General features: G+C 47.1%; 1 protein-coding gene across 3 annotated transcripts in view; it reads left to right on the top strand.

Moving 5' to 3' along the window:
- Positions 1 to 18,303, top strand: part of FYB1 (FYN binding protein 1) — a 124,055-nt gene that overhangs the window by 39,264 nt on the left and 66,488 nt on the right. For all 3 annotated transcript variants that reach the window (XM_084880573.1, XM_084880572.1, XM_084880574.1), the window contains exon 2: positions 10,545 to 11,691. In XM_084880573.1, coding sequence (XP_084736699.1) covers positions 10,545 to 11,691 — 1,147 coding nt within the window. The remainder of the gene's footprint in view (positions 1 to 10,544; positions 11,692 to 18,303) is intronic.

The following is an 18,303-nucleotide window of genomic DNA, read 5'->3' as shown; positions in this document are numbered from 1 at the left end:
GGTCCCAGGGGTTGTGGTTGAGACTGTGGCTCCAGACTCAAGATCTGAGTTTGAACGCTTTGGCGTTGGTTCCCGTATCTGCAAAGTGGGGGTAGCAGTAACCTCCTCATAGTCTGCTGGGGGCTCCGAGCCCAGAAGGCATCCCAGGAGCCCCCTGCTGTTGGTTTGCTGTTGGTGGGCTGTGTCTGGGAGACAGCTGCACAGAAGCTCTGACCCCACAGGTCACACAGCTCAGGCAGTGGGAAGCCCAGTGGCTTCCACAAAGCAGCCGTGTGACTTCGCAAAGGCCACTTACCCTGTTTCCTCTCCTGTAAGATGAAGAGCTTGAGTTCACGAATGATTAGGAAATTTTTCTTTCTCAAACACAATGATTCCAAGGTAATGCTCCCAAATAAAATGGGTCTACCTTTAAGGCCCATTCTTATTATCTTCTTTTCTCCTCCTCCTCCTCCTCCTCCTCCTCCTCCTCCTCCTCCTCCTCCTTCTTCTTCTTCTTCTTCTTCTTCTTCTTCTTCTTCTTCTTCTTCTTCTTCCTTTTCTTCTTCTTCTTCTTCTTTCTCCTCATCCTCCTCCTTTCCCCCTCCTCCTCCTTCTTATTTTTTCTATAAAAAGCTTTACTAGTTCCATTTGGTCCAATGCATGGGAGATGGCTGCAGGGTGATTTAAATAGTGGCTAGTGGTTTTGGGGAGAGGCTCAGGTAAACACCAGACACCAGGGAAATGCAGAGGGGCCCTCAAAGGCCTCTGGGCTCCAAAGGCTCCTGTCATGCTTAAGGGTGAGCCTTTCTAAGAGATACTGGCCCGGGGGGGGGGGGGGGTAAGAGGGGGCGGCCTGCAGAGGTGAGGCAGGTGTCACCCATCTTCTTATGAAAGGCGGAAGTGGTTCTCCAGGGAGTCACAGAGCTGAGGGTCTGCGCAGGCAGAGCCCAGGGCCTGCAGCTCCAGAGGAACTGGCTCGGGTTCCTTTCCAAGGCCATGGAGGCTTCCTGGCGTCCTGAGTGTCACTCACTCATCTTGGGGAGACTTCAGCACGTCCACGTCCGGGAAGAGGATGCAGACACCAAGCTGGTTTTGCATCTTTTTGTTGTTGTTGTTGTTGTTAATCCTCACCCAAGGATATTTTTTCCCATTGATTTTTAGAGAGGCCGGGAGGGGGAAGAGAAAGAGAGAGAGAGAAACATCACTGTGAGAGAGATACCTCGGTTGGTTTCTTTCTGCACACTCCCTGACAGGGGCTGAGCTGCAACCAAGGTACATGCCTTTACCTGGAATCAAACCCACCACCCTTCAGTGGGCAGGCTGACACTATCCACTGAGCCAAAGACGGGTTGGGTGAGACAGCATGGAAAATTTCCTCTGAGGATAACGCTACCATATCTTCTGCTTTCCCTATCTTCACCGCAAAATAGACTATTCAACATACATTTGTTTACCCCATTATTCCCACCCACCAGGGCAGGTTTTGCATATTTCAGAGATACTCAGCGCCCTTTCCCTTCTCTGCCAGCTCACAGAAGAAGCGGCCCCCGCCCTCCAGAGCCACATAGTCACTGTGGAAACAGAAGCCCAGAGAGAGGTGGGTGTGGGAGGCCCGCAGGTGCAGGATGCAAAGGTGGTTGATGGCAGCCTCCACCTCCGGGGAATAATTCTGACAAATTTGGGAGCTCATGGTGGTTAATGGAGAGATAGAGAGAGAGAGAGAGAGAGAGAGAGAGAGAGAGAGAGAGAGAGAGAGGAGAAGAGAGAGAAGGAAAGATTGTCTGGTTTCAGAAGCTGAGGATGGCTGAGGTGGTTTTGTAGGCGATAACGGGAAAGACGCTGGAAGGTGATCAGGTGTCCCTGGGTCTGTTCCCCCTAAATACTGGTGGAGCAAGAGGCAAAGCAAATAAAAATATGAGGATCAGAGCAAGTCAGACCCAGGATCCCAGAGCAGTGGTCGGCAAACTCATTAGTCAACAGAGCCAAATATCAACAGTACGACGATTGAAATTTCTTTTGCGAGCCAAATTTTTTAAACTTAAACTATATAGGTAGGTACATTGTTATTAAATTAATTAGGGTACTCCTAAGCTGGCCTTTGCTAAAAACTCAAGGGGCCAAAGAGCCGCATGTGGCTTGCGAGCCAGTTTGTCAACCCACTGTCCTGGAGGCTCCAGGTTTTTAATCACTTTTGTTACCTGAATACACCATGGGAGCCACGCCTTCCCATTGTAGCTATGGCTGGCTGGGCTGGTGATTCTCCTAAGAAACCCTTTGAAGAGCACAGCAAGAGGGGGCTGGGTCAGTTTTTTATTGTTTTTATTCATATTAGAAATTTGGCTTTGACCCATTGTTGTCTTTTTGCCACACTTAAGTCATTTAAAATATTATAGAAGTTTTTAAAAACATTTGAATGAAATGAACATATTGGTGGACAATAAAATGTTCAGATATAAGCATGATCTTATTGAAATGCTATTTTCTCCTTTTTTTTTTTTGAGTCACTTCCATTGTATTTACCAATCACTATACCTCAGATAAAAAGAAAGAAAACATGTTACCATGGGAAAATATTAAAGTAATTTTATTATTTATGGCATTTTCATTTAATTCAGTAATTCTCCAAACTAATAGTAAGCTATTTTTTTCCTAAATGTTAGTATTGTAAAATAGCTGTAACATAAAATTTGCCAGTTTAATTAAAAGGAAAATTATTTTAAAACAATAGGTAAATCCCTGTGGTATTTTTAGTCTTAGAAAACCATTTAGTATTTAGAAAATTACAGAACAGGAAGAGATTTTGGGTTGTTTTACTTTTTATTCTATTCTTTGAATTAACCATAGATGCACACTTTTTTTTCCTTCTTATCTATCATCTAGACAGAGACGTTTATTTTATATAAATGGGTTGCCATCCATTGCATTTTTGCCATGGGCCTTCCCAAATCCTAGCCTCATTCCCTAGTCATATTGGATCACACCCTCAGCCTCCCTCTGGTAATGAGTTCCAAGCGAAAGCCAGGTGAACCATAAACACCATCCCAGGGTGACAGTGGCTGAACCAGAATGGGGCACTAGGCCTCTGAAATGCTGACTGAATGACTCATGTCACCACCTCACTGGATAGTTTTGGGGAAAAGAAACTAAATACAGTTGTCTGCTTAAATACCCGGCCCCTGCAGCATTTGGTGATTGGTCCATGCATAGACCAATCACCAAAAAAGCAAGCAGAATTGTGTGTCTCCTCTTACTTGTTTCCCCTTTCCAGAATGCCTGTGATGTTTCAAAGTCTATCGGATGTTTTGGCTTAGAGCCCTTCTCTGTCCCCTACTCTTGCTCTGTTTTCTTGCTTATCTCAGATCACAGAACATGTTCATGTGGCAGAGTACAGAACATGTTGGGCATCAGCCACAGTGGAATGGTGGAGCAGGTGAGCAGGGGCACCAGTCCAAGGCGAGGCACTGGTCGCTCTCATCGGGATGAGCCTCTGGTGTTTCTGAAAATTCTTTGCTCCTGCATGCTGCAGTCCCACCCAGCGGTCCCGCCCAGCACTCGCACCTGCTGCTGACGCTGGCCCTGCTCACACCCACCGCTGGCACTGGAGCTACCACTTGTACCCACTGCCAGCACCTGGCGCTGGTCCCGATTGCTCAGCACCATCAGCAGGTGCAAGTAGCACCTGCTGGCCCTGATCACCCCTGAAAGCTTTTCCACCTCCCCCTGCTCCTTAGGGGTGATCAGGGCAGCAGCAGCTGCTCATACCTACTTAGGGCAAAGGCCCTGCTCTCACCTGCTGCTGGTGCTGGCCCCAATCGCTTTGTGCCATCAGTGGATGCGAGTGGGGCCAGCACCATCAGCGCATGGGAGCACCAGTTGCAGGAGCAGGGCTGCCAGCAGAGAGGATACTGGGGGCCATGATGGAAGGGGCCAGACCCCCACCCCTGTGCTAACTGCAGCCTTGTGGCCCACAGTTCCTTTCAAGGTGCACAAGTTCGTGCACTGAGCCCCTAGTAAGTATATAATAACTAAGTCCAGAATATTTTGCTAACTATACAAGTGTTGAGATCATTGTACCCTGGAATAAGTGATTTTAATAAAACACAGATAATGGCAAAGTGCCATACACTAGAGCTAGGAGTTACAGCACTCTCAGAAGAAATGAATGGATAGTGAAGATCCAGAGTAGCTGAAGCCATCATGCACCTGGGAAAGGTGAGGGGGCGTGGGGAAAGGGTGGCTAGGTGCTGAGGACAGGATATACACCATGAAAGGCATGAAATTTTGAACATCACAACTTTAATGAGAAAAGGTGCAACCCACAGTAAAGAATCCATGATGAGAGAGATGAGCAAACTTGCTTGTCTCATGGTGGAGTCGTGTTGCTATGGTTTATAGGGGAGAAACTGTGAGGTAAGAGGGGTGAGGTGACCATATTTTTAAGCCTGATTACTCAATACTGAATGCAATATCTTCAAAGAGTAAAAGGAGAAGAGGTAGAGTGGGAATGGAGGAAGTTAGAGAGAAGGTTCCACATCATCATATTCTGTGGAGTGAGGTTTCAAAGTAGTATTCGTCTCTTTGTGGAATCTTCCATCATCCTGTCCAGTTTTTACTTTCCTCACGTCCAACTGTGGATCCCACATTGACAAGCAGCTGCCACCTCTCTTGATTCATTTGTTGAGTATTCCTCTCCTAATCCTCCTCACACAAGACTTTTCACATTCTGGGAAGGAAGTCTCTAGAAAAACCCACAGAGCCTCATACCCCTGCCCCCACCCTGCTTCATGTAGACCATACACTTTCAGTTTCTAATTTCTCATCAAGGACAGAAGGAACTTGCTGCCCAGACTGGTGAGCGAGTGCGTGTGTGTGTGTGTGTGTGTGTGTGTGTGTGTGGATGTGGGTTCAGAGGAATTTGGGTGCTGAAAAAAAAGGGAACATAACATTTCTATTTTGTTTTTCCCATGCCAAATATTATCTCTCTGCCATCAAAAATTTTTATTTCAAATGCCATGTTTTTAGCAAAGTGAGTTTTCTTTTGCTGCTTCATATTATGAAAATAGAATAAGTGTAAAAAGTAGTAGATGAAATTAAGATCTCTTAGAGTTGACAAAGTTGGTAGTACAGGGAAAATGACAGGACTTATAAATGGTGTGTGTACATTGAATATGACCCTCACATCCAAGTAAGTCATTAGTAAGTTATCGATGAAGACAATTTTCAATTATCTCCATGTTTAATAGTCAAAATGTAAGTGACACTCCTCCAATTTGGTATATTTAATTAATAAAGGGCAGGTGAATTATATCCTAAGCAAATATAAACTAAATTTGCTGGAAAAATTATGTAAAAACAGAATAACAAAAATAAGTGGTTTCAGGACTGTTTTGGTGTTCTGTACTCTCTACATCCTGTCAGCATTCCATCAGTATCAAGAAGTCAAAAACTTATAGCGAAACAAATGCCAGAAACACATGCAAAGTCACATCAACTTCCTCATCCATTTGTGCATACGCCATCAAAGTCAAAACTGTATTTGTGCAAAAGCAATTTGGTAGAATAACCAGGAAGAAAAGACAATGATTTGTATCATGATGGTGACTTTCAAGCTCTTGGTCTTTAAAGACAGAGTGTACACAAAAGCCTAACTGATCAATATCCATGAGAGTTCAAGGTGACACAGTGTTCACAAGGTGGGCCATCGCCATCTGAGCTTACTACTTGCTGAACCATCTTTCTTTCTCATTTCAATTTACCCCAGAGGAGAGAACCCAGAAGGAGCCAGGAAAGGGTCAGAGGAGCAGGTGCCTGAGCGAACACACAGGGCATGATGGTAACACAGGGACATCTGCAGAGGTTTTCTCAGGCCATTTCCTGAGGGAACCCCACACACATGGTGCCCAGAGAGACCCCCCCTCTGTGCTCTGCCATGGGTTTTCTCCTTCCTGCATTATACCTGAGAACACAGAGCTGGCCACTGGGGTTGCCTGCCATTCCATCTCCACGCTCACAGGTCAGGGGTTGTCACAACCACAGTTAACCCTGATGTCTCCACCACTCGCTCCTCCTGCCTGTGCCCTGGCCCAGTTGGCAGCAGCCTGCTCCTGTTCCAACAACACAATTTGTGGTGAGAGGCACGTTCCCACATCCTCTTGAAGAGGGGCCTGGTGCTCTCTCCAGCCTCAGAGGCTCAGCCAACTGGAATCATTCACAAGATTAAGCAGAGAGTAAAGGGACTCCAGTTTACCTACTCCCTGTCTTCACTCTTTCCTCAGGGAACATAACAGCACCCAGAGTGTGGCCCATTCTCCTCATGCTTTTATGACAAAAGGGACACAAACACAATTTAAGCAGTGGACTCAGGCTTCACAGTTATTTCATATTCGTTCAGTAGCAACGACCTGTGGATATTTTTATTTCCTATGTGCTTTACAAAATTATTCTTTACAGAAATGAGACTTTTAAAGATAAGAAACATTAAAAAACAATCTTATTATTTAGTTTTTATTTATAGGTTTTAGAGTATACTCTATTATAAAAAATGAAAATCAGACTTTTTATACAAATTGGCATTATAAAAATAGTCACATGGACATAAAGTACAGCACAGAGAATATAGTCAATAATTTTGTAGTAACTATATGGTATTAGGTGGGTACTAGACTTATTAGAGTGATCATTTTGTAAGTTATATAATGCTAGTCACTATGTTGTGTACCTGGAACTAATATAATACTATATGTCAACTGGAATTGAAAAGATAAAAATACATTTTTAAAAAGCAGACATTCTAATAAGGTGTCTTTATATTACTGTTAAACAATTATATATTGTTCCCAACCCTGTTTTTTTTTTTTTTTTTTTTAAGTAAAAAGAGACCTAGAAAATGGAATGATGTTCAACCTACAATAAAGTCAAGATAGGAGAATGTAAAAAAAAAAAAAGTTAAATCATGTTTGACTTTCTATCATTATCATTAAGGAAGAAATCTGGCTACTATTGTTCGGAATAAGGGCTAATCTGGGTGTTAAAATTTTACCTAATAAACTTATGAACAGTGATAATTACAAAATAACCTCTAAGGCTAAGCAGTCAGTATGAGTGATTAAATAGTTGTAAGTCCAGGCTACTTGATTTGCCAGGCCTATTAGTTAGCCCTGGTGTTGTTACCATTTCTTCAGTAACAACATAAGAACTTGTTCTTTCTTAACCTATCTTTCAACACCCAGTGAAAAGTTTCAGAGTGCGCATAAACTAAACTCAAACAAGCTAACTCTATTATGTTATCCCGCAGTATTTGCTTCAGTTATCATTAAAATTAGGACATAACAGTAACAACTGTAACTTCACAAGGTGGTCACCTGAAGGAAGTGATGTTATGTGACTGGTGAGTTAGAAAATACAATGTTGGCAGACAAGCAATTCTTGATCACATAACATTACACACAATAACCCATTTAACCCTCTTTTGAAAAACAACCCTGTGAGAAATAGATACGGTTATTATTTGCATCTTATAGGTGAAGACAGCTTAGTAGGTAAATCACATGGTAAGTAAGTGGGAAAGTCAAGGTTTTAAGCCAAGGTGATGATCCCAGAGCCTGTGTCATTAACCAAGATGCTGACCTGCCTCCTGGATCTGGCTTGACATCTGAGACAAGTTCCAACTGCAAGTCAACCACTTCCATATTTTCTAAATTAAAGCCAGGACATGGGGCTTGACAATGGGCTAGTGTGTTTCCTGGGATTTCCCCCATGAAAGTCAAGATGTGAAGTTGCTGTCACTAAGTAGGAACTCACTTAAATCCCTTGGTTTCTGTTCCTTACCGACCCGGAGGAGAAGGTGGACAGGGTGATTTCTACAGCTTGACCTGCTTCATAAAAAGAGCAAACCCTCCTACGTACCAGACACTCTTTCCTGTACTTTATGAATATTACTTTATGTATTCTTCCTAACAGCCACCCTGTGACAGGGCTTATTCCCATGACAGAGGTGAGCAGATGAAGGCCCAGAGAATGTCTGTCCCTTGCCCTAGATTAAACAGTGAGGAAGATTCAAACCCAGCCGATCTGGCTCCGGAGCCTGTGTTAGTAACCACTTTGCCTTGTGGCCTCTTGTTATAAAATCTAGAATAAGTTATAGACCTAGAATAAGTCTATAGTAAAAGCACGCTTCCCTGGAAACAGACTTTCTTCCAGTAAAGAGAGCAGGCAAATTCCAGGTTGAGCAAATTCTTTATGCTGCTTGGGCTCAGGTTTGGAATTCTCTGTAGCTCCCATCTTCCTGGAGGGCACAGGGCAGTACTTGTCTTCTTCTCCCCCCAGTCCATCCCCAACACCCAAACTCTCCCTGGTCTAGGCCTTCAGGGATCGACTGGGTAGACTGAGGACTTGAGGAAATCACGGGGCTCAAGCGAAGCAAGGTAGAAAACAAGATGTTTTCAGAGGCTCGGCTCTAGGGTAGTAAATGAAAGGAGCAAAATTCAAGCTGGAAACTATTTCTCTCATCTGCCGTCCATCGCCTGCCTAGGTTCCTTTCCCCCAGCCCGCAAATACACACGGGCTGCATTTTGGCAGGAGACAAACTCCTGCTGAGGGCATCATTGCTTTGAAAAATCACTACTCACAGGATTCAGGTCAGTGCCAACCTGCATTCCCCAAAGAGGTATCAAAAGCCTGGCCTCGGCCCAGGTGCTGTAGGATACAAAGAGGAATGAGACAGTTTCTGCATTCTGGAGCCTCAGAGGGACCTGAGTCTGCAGCCCTCTGCCCACGGTTCCCTGCTGTGAGTCCGTGACCGTGCTCCTTAGCATTCCTCAGAATCAGAGCTCCCATCCAATGAGCCCCTGCTGTGGGTGGGCAGGCACTCGACAAATTCCATCTCTAATGTGCATGACAATTCTGGCAGGTCTGTGCCATTTTACAGATGATACCACAGAGGCCCAACTAATAAACTAGGATTCCCACCAAGTTCTCATGACCTTTCCACTATGTCCTCTTGCAGTTTTGGCCTCACTTTTCTTTCCTGGGCAATGGGGTTAGGTATTGCCATCCCCCCAGAGTGGTAAATGAGCCACACGGGTACAAGCAGGATTCAGAATCAGGCACACCTATTTACATACGACACGGTGTTCCTACTATTATGAAAGGAAGTCACACTCCGGCACGTACAAGTGTCTGAAGTGATACAGCAGTTCAGAGGACAGAGCAGATCTCCCCAACCGGACAGGGTCTGGTTTTGTGGTATCCGAGTGGGCCCTGGGGAGATGAAAAGTGCTTGGGTGTGTGGCAATGAGTGGTGGGGGAGGGGAGGAAGAAAACATTTTCTGGGTGAATTTGAAAGCACGAAAACAGAAATGGAGATGGCCACATGTGTATCTCCAATGTGTTGTGTCTTTTTAAAGTAGGGGTGTCGAACTCAATCAGAGAAGGGGCCAAAATCTAAAATCCAGCCTAAATCGCGGGCCGAATGGTTTACTGAACAGTAATAAACTGACAATGTCATAAACTGACAGCGGAGTGCAGTGATGACAGCGCGGTGCGGGCCACATTGCAAGGCCTGGCGGGCTGGATTTGGCCCTCGAGCCTTGTGTTTGGCACATGTGTTTTAAAGCTTCAGATTTTCAAATATTCTAAAAGAACTAGCATATTCTAGAACTTGCTTTTGAGAGACAGACCAAACACACCATAAATTATTCTACCAGATTACGTGGGACTATCCCCACAGGGAAGGGTGAGTGCCTGCTCTCTTTACTAAGCAATAGACAAGGGGGACAGACACTGTGAGGCAGGACCTCTGAGAAGGCGTGACAGGTGTCCTTATAGAAGAGACAAGACTGGAGAAACCAAAAGTCTGGACATGAGACTTCCCAGCCAGCCTCTGCATCCTTGTCACCTCCCCTGAGGGCCCCAGACTCTGTCCCCTAGACAGGGACCAGTCCTGGGACAGGACACACGCTGCCCACTAGTCTGGTTCCAGAAAAACCAGTAGGAAAATGCTTTTCATTACTTACACATAACGTGAGCGGGTGTCGCTGCCACGTCTCCCTGTCAACAGACAGACCTGACATGTGGGTGGGTCAAGAGAACTCGTGCGAACCACAGAGATGCTAAACAAGGCCACGCACGTAGAACCTGCCACCCAAGGGCTTGCTTTCATTTTTTAAGAGCAGTTTCTATTTGAGAGGCTCATCTGTGAAATATGGAAGAGGCCGTTTGTGAGACTCCCATATTTTTTCGAGTGAGATAAAATAGACAAACATGAAGGGAAAGGTAAACGCCACAAGCTGGCGAGAGAAACAGTGGCAGGAAAGGAAAACAGTGAGTGTGACAAACAAAAACAAGCATGCCGGTCTCAGACAGCCCCAAAAAGTGCGTGCACACGAGCCCTCCCCCTTCCACAGCCTCTCACACTGATGTCGCCATAGAGGAAGGCCTGTGTTACAATATCTCGCTACCCAATCAGCAGCACCGCGGGCCTCAAACCAGGAAACCCTGTAGAGTGCAGCGTTTTCAACTGTGAGGGCCGAGCTGTTCTCACTGGTTTTTGTTCCCCATGCTCGCAGGATGGGAAAGCAGATGTGAAGTCTCTCATGGCCAAGTTCAGCGCAGCGGGTGACCCCACGGAGGAGGTCTCGGTCGGCGGCCGGCCCTTCAAGGTCCCCGGGCAGAATTCCCCGTCGGGACTCCAAGCCAAGAAGAACTTCTTCAACAACCAAGGAAATGCCAGCCCTCCGACGGGCCCCGGCGGCGGGCCCAAGTTTGGGGGCCCCAAGCCACCTGTGGGGGTAAAACCTTCTCCCGAGGAAAAGCCGGAGCTGGAGCCCAAGCCCCCGTTCCTGAAGCCCGTGGGAGCGGGCCAACGATTTGGACCCCCGGCCCCCAGAGACCCCGAGGGGAAGGCGGCCTTTCTGAGACCCGTGGGCCCCAAGCCCAACCCGCCCAGAGAAGATGCCAAGCCCGTGTTCCCCCGGCCGCCTGGGAACAAGCCTTCGCTCCACGCTGCCAACCAAGACCAGGACCCAAAGCCGCCAGGCCCGAAGCCCAGGCTTCCCCCTCCAGCCCAGGAGAGCGAGTCCAAGCCGGTGTTCTCCAAGTTTCCTGGGGTGCAAGGCAAGTTTGTGGCCGCCTCACAAGACCAGGAGCCCAAGCCGCTCTTCCCCAAACCCTTGGGCCCGAAGCCAGCCCCCAGTCTCGATGACCCCCACGAAGGCGACAGCCCCACTAAGAACGCGTCTCCACTCCGGGGACCCTCGGCCCCCCTGGGAGTCAAGCCCAAAAGCGGCTCCTTAAGGCCGGCGAGGGAAGACCCAGACGCGAAAGGCCATGGAGGCGAGACGTCAAGTTCACCTTTCCCCGGCGTGGTCCTGAAGCCCGCCGCCAGCAGGGGAGCCCCGGGCTTCCCCAGAAAGCCCGAGGACCGGAGAGAAGACAGGAAGCTGGATGCTGCTAAGAACGTGTTCCTGGGCAAGATGAGCCAGGAGGAGCCGGCCTGCGGGGCGCCGCCTGCCTTGCTCCCCAAGACCCCTTCCAAGGGGACGGTGGCCGGGCTCTGGAGCCCAGGTCAGGAGAAGGAAAGGGGAGACAAGGGTCTCGCCACCCCTAAGCAGAAGCCCCTGCCCCCCTTGGCTGTCCTGGGCCCTCCTCCACCGAAGCCCAGCTGGCCCCCCAACGTGGACCTGGCCAAATTCCGAAAAGCTGCTCCTGCGAACAGTAAGTGCTTCTCTCCTCCTCTCCTTCTCTCGTTTCTGCGTCACGGACGCTTGCCGCCCCAGCCACGGGCCTCTTCGCTCTGGGGAAAGCTGGTGATGAGGAGGCATCCATTCCCCCGCTCCCCTGGGGGTGACAGCCTCTTTGGGATGGCTGGGCTTTGGTGTGGGAGCTCTGAGAAGGGAGGGCTGGCTTGGGGGGTGGAGGCAAACTCATCCATTTGATTTGATGCGCGGTTTCGCTTAATGATCATCATTGCATCGACTTCCTTCGTTTGGTTTCATTTCTGTCGAATGGGACTGGTGGTGTCACTGGTGCAGCCACTAAGGCATTAGACGGGCAGGTGAGCCAAACCCGAAGGCGGCCATGCTCACGTGGGGGCGATTTGGACACCCCGGGGACATTTGGGAAATGTGTCATTGTCACAGCGGGAGGGTGCTACCGGCATCTACTGAGCAGAGGCCAGGGATGCTGCCACACACCCTCCAATGCACAGGCAGCTCCCCTCGACAGTTATCCGACCCCAAACGCCAGCAGCGCAGGGTTCAGAGGCCTCCTCCCAGGGACTGTCATGCCCACAACTCCATCACGTTTCCTAAGCCCCACATTCAAATAAGAGGGCATCAGGGCTCTTGCGAGATGGCATGGTTCTGGTTTATGTCCGGCTGCTTCCTATTTCTCAACGTGAAGCTTTCTGAACTTCTCTGATTCTTAAAGTCATACGTAGTTCAGGTAATAAGCCAGACAAAGGGGTACATTCTTCTTCGGGGGGGGGGGCAGGGGGGGACAGCTCATTTTCTACCAGAGAGGTTATCACAGTACAATGGCACATGTCATCATCTGATCCTGAGGGACTTGTCAAAGAGGTGTCACTCTGCATAGCAATGAGAGAAGCTCACTTATGCCTGAAATGATGAGGATTTTAGGCAAATGGTGTGTAACTTCTGTTTATTGGGGGGAGGAAAGGGGAGTTGACAAGTAACACAGCACTACTGGACATTTTTTTTTTTTCTTACAAAAGCATGGTCCGATGAAAGCTGCTTCAGGAATAAGGTTGTGTTTTTCTTTTGGCTTCATAGAAATATTTTGCAGTCAATATGTGGTCTTCCTGAGATCAGCATTTTCAGTGTTGATCCACAGCTTAGCGACCAAACCTCGCATGAATCTAGCCTGCAGAGAGCAGGTGTGCAATGATCCCAGGTTCATCACCTTCTAGAAAGACTCAGGCTTGTTACCCTTGTGTCCTCCTCATCTGTCACCTCCTCGTTTCCATACTGGTCCCTAATTTAGAAATGTTAGTTTGGGGAGACCTTCTACAAGGCTCCTTCTTATGTCTCTTTCCTTGTCTCTCTGTATCTCGGGTTTTAAGAGGTGCTGTCATTGGCTCCACTTTGTGCCTCCGCTTCCAGCCAAGGGAGCTGTGCTGAGGTCCAGCAGGAATCCTTGGGAGCTTCCTGCCTGGCCTCCCTTGTTTCCTAGCAGGGTTGGGTGATGGGACCCTGTTATCTGGTGTCACGCTATTGAGTGAGTCTCACAGATGCCAATGAAGTCCTCTTGCTGGCTCTGCAGTCCTGTCAAGGTCAGCACTGAGCTGATGTTCAGTGCAATGTAACTCCCAGGGACCCAGGCACAATCGCTCAGTATTCGAGTTGATTCTTGCCTTTCTCTTTCCCTTTACAACCCTTTCCTCCCCCGGCCCCCCATCCTCACATGCCTCCCCATTGCTCAGGTGCCCCACCACACCGTTTGGATTCTAACACCTCTCATCAGTGCACCCCACTTCCAACCTCTGGGCCCTGGGTGCATGTTATGTTCCAAAATGGACCCCCTTCCCTCTTCACCCACCTTTTCCACAAATCAGAACTCAATCTTTAATCTAAACTGACCTCCAGTTGGCTTCAGGATAAAGCAATCTGTTTCATAAATTTGAACTCTGAATATCATCATCCCTTTAAAGCATTTGCTTTTTTCAATTTGTTTTTAAGTAGAAATCACATCTAGCTCAGAAACACAGTGAGTGTAAAAAGGTGTAAAATGGAACATGTGAAAAGTTGTCTTTAGTCCTTTCCTGCCTTTTGCCAGGTCTTCCCAGCCTTGGCCCCACAGGAACAGCCACTCTCTAATTTCCCCCTCCGTCCAAAGTCTGTTTGTGCTTATACAACAAATAGACATACAGATGCTAGCCACCCCCTGATTTTTACTCAACAAGTAGAATATTATGTGCAATGCTTTGATCCTGGTTTCTTAAAAACACTGATAAATCCTGTATGTCTTTCCACATTTTAATGAGAGGTAACTGATTATTCTTTAAGTTGCACAGTATTCTGATAAGTGGATGACTCGCCTAATTGATTTAACAGTTTGTATTGTCTCCAAACTTTTGCTGTTAGAACAATGTACAGAAAATAATCTTGACTATGTATCATAAAATAAGCATTTATGTTCTGAACACAGAGAATTTCTTAATAGACAGGTCTGCTACCCTGGCTGGTTTGGCTCAGTGGATAGAGAGTTGACCTGTGGACTGAAGGGTCCCAGGTTAGATTCTGGTCAAGGACACATGCCTGGTCAAGGGCTTGATCCTCAGAGCGGGGTGTGCAAGAGGTAGCCAATCTATTATTCTCTCTCATCATTAATGTTTTGTTTGTTTGTTTGTTTGTTCTCTCTCTCCCTCTCCTTCTCTGAAATCAAGAAAAAATTTTTTTAAAAAAAAAAATCAGGTCTGCTAACTCCGGAGCCTACCACTACTATTTTTCCTTAATCATACTAAGCAATTTAGCATTCCATTTAGGAATATTAAAAAAAAAATGCCAGAATTAGAAAGCATATAGAGTCCAAATTAACTAAAACTTCATCTAATCATTTTGTAGACTTTCAAAACTCTAAACCTATTTTCTTAGCCTTCCCACCTGACTCTTTCCCTTCAAGATTCATGTCCAATTCCTTAAACCTCATCTTCAGATCTACCCTCCATCTTTATCATCTTTGTCCAATATATTAACCATTAAAAATGTTTATCCCTTCTTGGGGACACATTATGTATCTGGCACTCATTGCCCTGTTAAAGCCAACCGTACGGGAATTCTGTGAGGTCTGGGTATGTGCCTCAGGCTGCACTGTGACTGAGAGCAACAGACCCTGCCTCCCTCCCGGAGCCAGGTCCCCATTGCCGCCCTCCCTGCTGAGCTCCCTCTCTCGAAACATAAGATAGGGGTAGAGTGAGATAATAAAGTAAGCATAAATGAAACGCAAAGAATCCTCATTCTTCTTCCTCTCTTCGTCTTTTGGTTGAAACAAGTCTTTTTTTGCTTTTTTGTTTGTTTACTATAAATACCACTGTAAGCTTCATGAAAACAGACCAGTCTGCTTGACATTATTTATTTGGAACCTAGAAATAAAATATTCCTGTTATTTGCTCAGGGTTGTCTTCCCACCAGAATCTCTTTAATCAGAATTTAAGATTAATGCTCTCTATGGCTTAGCAGTTCCTTTTTCAGCAGCTAGATACCCCTTGCCAATAGCCTGGCATTCAGTTCTATGCAAACTCACCAGTTGAGTTTCTATGCAAAATGAATATTATGCACAGAGTCCTTATGTAGAGTTTCAGCTGATTTTCTTGTAAACTGGAAGCTTGAATATTACATGGTGCTTTTCTGAATATGGAGCTAATATCCTTCCCTTCCCTATCCCTGACCCCCAGGAAACAATACAGGTTATAAAAGGCCCAACATTTTTTAAAAATCCCAAATATCAGAATGTTCTCCTGGCTCCTCTCGGCTCCCAGGCGCATGCCTGGCCCGCACAGCCCGGGTGGGAGGAAGCCCTGGCCCATCTGTGGTTTGTGTGGAGGAACTAGCAAGCCCTGCTGGGAAACAGTCCATCCAGTTTTGCTTTGTTTTCCTCCTAGTCTTGGTCTTTGCCCTGGGGAGAAAGAAGACTCACCTTTCCTGTGTTGACGTTAAGAATGACCAGTGAAGCATCATGACAATCGGAAGGGGCAAGGTCAAGTCCCAGGTGGCTTAGCAATGGGCTAAGGGGGTGACTGACCCCTCCTCAGCTGCTTGTATGTCACTCTCATCCATGGACAGCAGTTTGGAACCAAAAGGCCTCGGGCTGTGTTCACCGACAGGTGACTTGTTTCTAGGAGAGGTTAAGGTTTTCCCTCATAGACCCTGAAGCTCTCACCTTTCTTCTTCTCTGCAGTCTCCTTTCACTGGACTGTCTGAAAACTGCCTATTAGGTATTTACAGACCGCGCTTTATAGCGGCGTGTTGCTCCCAGCCAGGACAAGGCCAAGGGATTCACTGCTCAGCCACATTTAAGAAAGTCGGGGACAGGTGCATTCTTACACCAGGGTTTCTACAAGCATTGACACCTGAGTGCGCTCTGGAGTCTAACAGCTAGGTAGCAAACAAGCAGATACCTTTTTGGAAGCATCTAGCAGACGAGGCTCTTTCAGAGCCCTGTGGAGCGGGGAGTGAAGCCCTGTGGGGTGCAGCCTGGAGTGGGAGTCATCTAAAGCATGGCTCAGCCAAAACCGGTTTGGCTCAGTGAATAGAGTGTTGGCCTGTGAACTGAAAGGTTCCAAGTTCGATTCTGGTCAAGGGCGTGTACCTTGGTTGTGGGCACATCCCCAGTAGTGGGTGTGCAAGAGGCAGCTGATCCATGGTCTCTCTCATCGATATTTCTAGCTCTCTGTCCTTCTCCCTTCCTCTCTGTAAAAAAATCAATAAAATATATTTTTAAAAAATAAAATAATAAAGCATGGCTCAGCTCTGGTGGCCATAGACACTCCACACGCCGTTTGCTGCCATTCTCCGGGAGCCTGGTGCGCGCTCTGTGGCTGGCATCCACCCTTACCTTTAGCTCTGGCCCGAGCCCGAGCTAATCACTCATCCTCCCGGACCCTGGGCCAGCCATGTTCTGTGAGACCTTCCCTCTATCCCTGGTTGAAACTTCTGAGGAAACACTCACTGTCAATCTGGCGGCTTACCTGGGTTTGACTTATAGAGAGCCTGCCCTTCCTACTCGCACAGGTCCAAGGTCAGGTCTTAAGAGCTGCCTGCTCTCTGTCCTCTAAAACTCTCTCTTCTGCTCTTCTCAGAAAAACCAGCTCCGCAGTCTGCCCTGGTGAGCAACCTATGCCCCCTTCCTCCCCCCCACCGCTGTATCATATGCCAACAGCATCCTTTGGGCTTTTACTATCCAATGTTTTTGTCATATTCGTAAGCGATAAGCGATCTACATGATCTTTATTTTTATTTTCCGGCATTTCATTTAACTGAGGAGAAGTCTGAGACCATCCTGAATATCTATCTTTGAAAATGATTTACTTTTCCATCTAGATTCCCAAAGAAATCTCTGTTCTTAAGGTTTAAAAACTTAGCCAACACGTGTCTGTGTCCATCGTTCTATCATCAATGTCAATCATTCTGTCATCATTCTAAACTTGTGTCCATCATTCTGTCATCAATATTTTCTGAGAGATGTTCCTCTGAGCTCGGGGGTTTTCGGTTTCACATGCAGAGGGGGTTTTGTGACTGATGGATGATAAATGCATCTGCTTGTACTTGCTCTGATCCAGGGGGACCCACTGTCTTCCCTTGAGTACCAAGATTTGGGTCCTGATATTGCTTTTAATCCACTGTACTGTGGAGGGAAGGATAGCTGTGCTGGTCTTGAGGGCAGTCTTTGCTGGAGATCCAGACTCTACTCCATCATCTGAGACCTCCCCGACCCAGTGCCTGATACCACAGCCAGGCGACTATGGCAGCTCAGCCCCCTCTGCCTCTGGTCTGTCCCTGTCATGGTACCTGGGGCTTTCTTGCTACAACTTTTCTCTTGACCTGGCTGCTCAGTCACCCCCGAGTCCATGTCTCCAGGCTTGAGCACATTAGGGGGAATGCGGAGTTTTTCTATGGTCACTGTCTCTGCAGTCCTGCTCCTGAGTCTGGGAGCACATGGGAAGCTCTACTTGCCTCCCATGGCACCAGAACTTTCTGCTTCCTCCCTTAGCCACCACGTTTTGAAACACATCCAATGAGGTTATTTTCCGTTGCTTGTGTGGTGACCACTAGTGAATTGGAGATAATGCTTATCTCGCCTTATTTTGTTTTCACTGTTTTATTTGGGAATTGGAGGAAGAACATGCCAGAAGTTCCCTCCCTTGTTATTTAATACCAGCTCATATTTCCATTATAATGGGTGAGCAATATTTCTGAGGGGACCATCCATAGGCCCCTCCACAAATAGAAAAAAGGAAACTCACATGAATGGAGTGCCCACAGCCAGCCTGGTTTTGCATCCTCTGGTCTATGTCTATTAGTTAAGGACTTGGAGGACCACTCCTAAACCTTCCCCAAGTCTCCTCCTCTAAAGAATATTCTGGACACAATCACGGCGGGGCAAGGGGGGAGGCCCAGGGGCCTGAGGGAGCTTCACCCCTGGGCTGGGGATAGAACCTGATCTCCACTCACCTGTAAATTTCCAGACTGCAGTCCTTTACCAGCCAGTCAGTTTATACTGAGACTAGGAGAGGGCAGGAATACTGGATGGGAAAATGAGCCGAGAGAAGAAGGACAGGGCCACTGGGGTTGACATATGGGGAAGGCACCT

The sequence above is a fragment of the Pipistrellus hanaki genome (genome assembly GCF_964339955.1).
Source record: "Pipistrellus hanaki genome assembly, chromosome: 4".
NCBI classification, from domain to species: Eukaryota; Metazoa; Chordata; class Mammalia; order Chiroptera; family Vespertilionidae; genus Pipistrellus; species Pipistrellus hanaki.
The sequence above is the reverse complement of the archived record's forward strand: the minus strand, read 5'-3'. Positions and strand labels throughout refer to the sequence as shown.